General features: G+C 27.5%; 1 protein-coding gene across 1 annotated transcript in view; it reads right to left on the bottom strand.

Moving 5' to 3' along the window:
• Nucleotides 1-2,694, bottom strand: part of PEK (pancreatic eIF-2alpha kinase) — a 14,184-nt gene extending 11,490 nt beyond the window's left edge. Inside the window, exons 1-3 of the mRNA XM_014424443.3 lie at nucleotides 2,180-2,694; nucleotides 1,976-2,096; nucleotides 162-312 (exon numbers count right to left, since the gene is read on the bottom strand). Coding sequence (XP_014279929.1) covers nucleotides 162-312; nucleotides 1,976-2,096; nucleotides 2,180-2,310 — 403 coding nt within the window. The 5' untranslated portion in view covers nucleotides 2,311-2,694. The remainder of the gene's footprint in view (nucleotides 1-161; nucleotides 313-1,975; nucleotides 2,097-2,179) is intronic.
• Nucleotides 2,695-3,064: the final 370 nt, after the last annotated feature.

The raw sequence follows: 3,064 nt of genomic DNA, 5'->3' as shown, positions 1-3,064 counted from the left end.
AAAAATCATTAGTTTTTAACTTTTAGGGAATATTTTATCGCAGTAGAAAAGTTGGGATCAGTTGCGATTAAAATAAAATATAAAAAAGTATATTTTGAAAATTAACAGTTTTTTGTCTCACATTTTTTTTTAAAGTTATCATGAAAATATTAACAAATTACCTGATATAACAAGATCATCTGAATACAGAAATGAAGATTTCAAGAGGTTATCAGCAGTTATAGGAATAGCTTCAACACTGTCACCATTAAACTTATAAAGACCCCCACTTAAAGATGGGATCATACGAACAAATTGACCATTGTTAGTTAGCTAAAAGAATAAATATTTGAATTAAAATATGGATTAGTAAAAACATAAAAGCTTGAATTAATATTGTCATTGTATAAAAATATCTTATCAGCTATACTTATTACAAACTTCAGGAGTGACAATAAATGAAAAAGCGACACATCAAAGGTTTAATTTTTGTGTTATAAGCGGAAAATAGTTTACTTAAACATCAGAGATATTGCCAGGAGGGAGAGATTGCTTTCTTGGAGATTAAAAAAAAAATTAATTCATTAAAAGGGACAATGCAATTTGTGAATACCTGTACTAAGGTATTAATTACCATGCCTTGTTTTAGGAAGATGCACAGTGAAACTTCTCTAAATGTACACCCCCCTACTCTATAAATGGAAACCAGTCTTAACAGACCATTTTACTGAGAACAGCCATAAAAGGTACACATTGAACCCCTCTATTACAATTTTGTAATTACCAATATAATAATAACTAATTTAATTTTAAACCTTAAGTAATATTTCCAATTGCTAAAAAATCATTTTACTACCAAACAACATTATATGGATTTTATTCTTGGAAAAAAAAAAATCGATAACATAAGATTCTAAATGTTTTATTTATGAACTTGATGTTCTCATACAAATAAAAATAATAATACATTTGATCTTAAATAGATCGATTTTAAATGAAATTTTATTGGACTTGAAAAGTTTATACTGAAAATAAAATAAATAGTTTCACAAAAAAAATCAACATATTCTAGAAACATTCCCAAAGAACTTCCAAAGCAAGAAAAAATTATGTATGTACCCAACAAAATGATGGCCGAGATGAGATGTACCCAGAAAAATGCTTTATTTTTATTTTTAGAATAATTAAGTATCATAGCTTAAGTGACATTATGTATATAATTCTATCATTTCATTTTTGTTTTTATTTCATATTTACTCCTTAACGGAAACTTTCATTCCAACACGGAAACATTCCAAGTAAGATATCATCTTCCCTTTGGGAGCCCATTAAATACAAGTATTACTATAACTGATAGTTCATTGTATGTCAGTACACAACACACAAACACCCTCAGAAAAAAGGAGTTACGAAATGAAATTAATTTGTCCCAGGGTGTTTTATTCTGTATATCAACTATAATTTCAAGGAAAACAATTTTACTCTAAATGAGTACTTAAGAGATTTGATTAGCATATTTGTCATTTATGATCAACAGTTTTCATCATTAAATTAACATTTATTTTCCAAAATTGTTCCCTAATATATAATTCTTATAAAAGAGAAAAATAAGTTGCATTATTTATACCATTTATTTTTATTTATTATTATTATTATTTTTTTTTTGATAAGCCACTTCTAATCTTGTTACAAACTTAGGACTCTCCTCTTGCAGTTTATTAATCCAAAAAAAGAAAATTATTTTTCTTGAACTAATAATTAATAGAAAAAAGTTAATGTTACAATTACTTCAAGTCTCCACAGCATTTAAGGACTTCAAATTTATTTTTATACCAATGAAGAATAAAAAAAAAAATGTTACTGGCCACTATTATATGTAAGTTTTGAAGTTTTAACAATTAAATATTTCAAAACTCCACAGTAAGGACGAATTATATGTTCAAACCAGAATTTAAAAAAAAATTAGACAATTAGATAATTGTGTAAAAGATCCAACCTCTAAAGTATGTATACTAGAAGACAACATCGGACCAGTAGTAATACTCCATTTTTCAGCTCCACCTTTTTCAATATTTAAAGCTGATAGTCTTCCATCGAGGGTGCTGACAAATAGCAATCTACACATAATGACAAATTAGCAGCATAATCCAAGGAAATATGTTAGCAATTAAAAAACAAACAAAAGTGACTGCTAACTTACTTCTTGAATTCTTGAGAGCTGTCATCAGTATTACAAAATGGTAATTGTTCAACTTCTAAACTGCCAGAATCACAAAAACAAGCAAAACATGAAATAAAAATCAGTACTAAAATATTTCTTAATGTCAACATCTTTCAAACGTTAAAATTTCATTTTCGGACTAAATAAAATACTCCTGTAGGAGAAAATCAAATGCGAATCTGTTGATTATCCCAATGTTATTAAAATAAATATTTATCAAAAACCTCAAATCGGAGGTTCTGTATAGCTAATTTCATCATAACCTTCACTTATCCCCTCTTCAATAATAAATAATATCGAATACAGCGCACTGTAAAAGAATTCTCTCAATATTATTACGTTAGATTCGATGACAAACTTATCTTCATCACTGTCAAGGGCATAACTTCTCCCTAGGTTTTATTAACGTATTATCACTATTCGTAACTGTAGAAAACGGAGGGACGTTTACCTATAGACTTGTTCAAACCTGACGTGCTCAGCAGTCAGTGGGTTGATGAGTCACCCGATATTCTCCCTCCAAATTTCAAACTAGTACAATGAGTTTCCATTTAATTACGTTTCATAAATAATCTATTAATCCATGGATCTAATCACTACTTACATATAATAGTTTAAATAATTTAAAATATGCGTATAAAACTATTACATAACTAATAATACAAAATCAGTATAGGACTGTTACATCCTTTGGTCGCTTATCTCACGTATCTTAAAAAAATAATAACTTTTTACTATAAACTGAATATGAATATCGGCTCGTTTCATTTGGTTGAATATTAAATGATATGTTTATAACTTTGTCATAAACAAACACAATCAATTACCTAAACTAATAATAAATCAAGTTTAAAGTATCCGAAT

Source organism: Halyomorpha halys, unplaced genomic scaffold (genome assembly GCF_000696795.3).
Source record: "Halyomorpha halys isolate HHAL.00 unplaced genomic scaffold, Hhal_1.1 Scaffold470.1, whole genome shotgun sequence".
Taxonomy (NCBI): Eukaryota; Metazoa; Arthropoda; class Insecta; order Hemiptera; family Pentatomidae; genus Halyomorpha; species Halyomorpha halys.
This window is presented reverse-complemented; position numbering and strand designations above follow the sequence as displayed.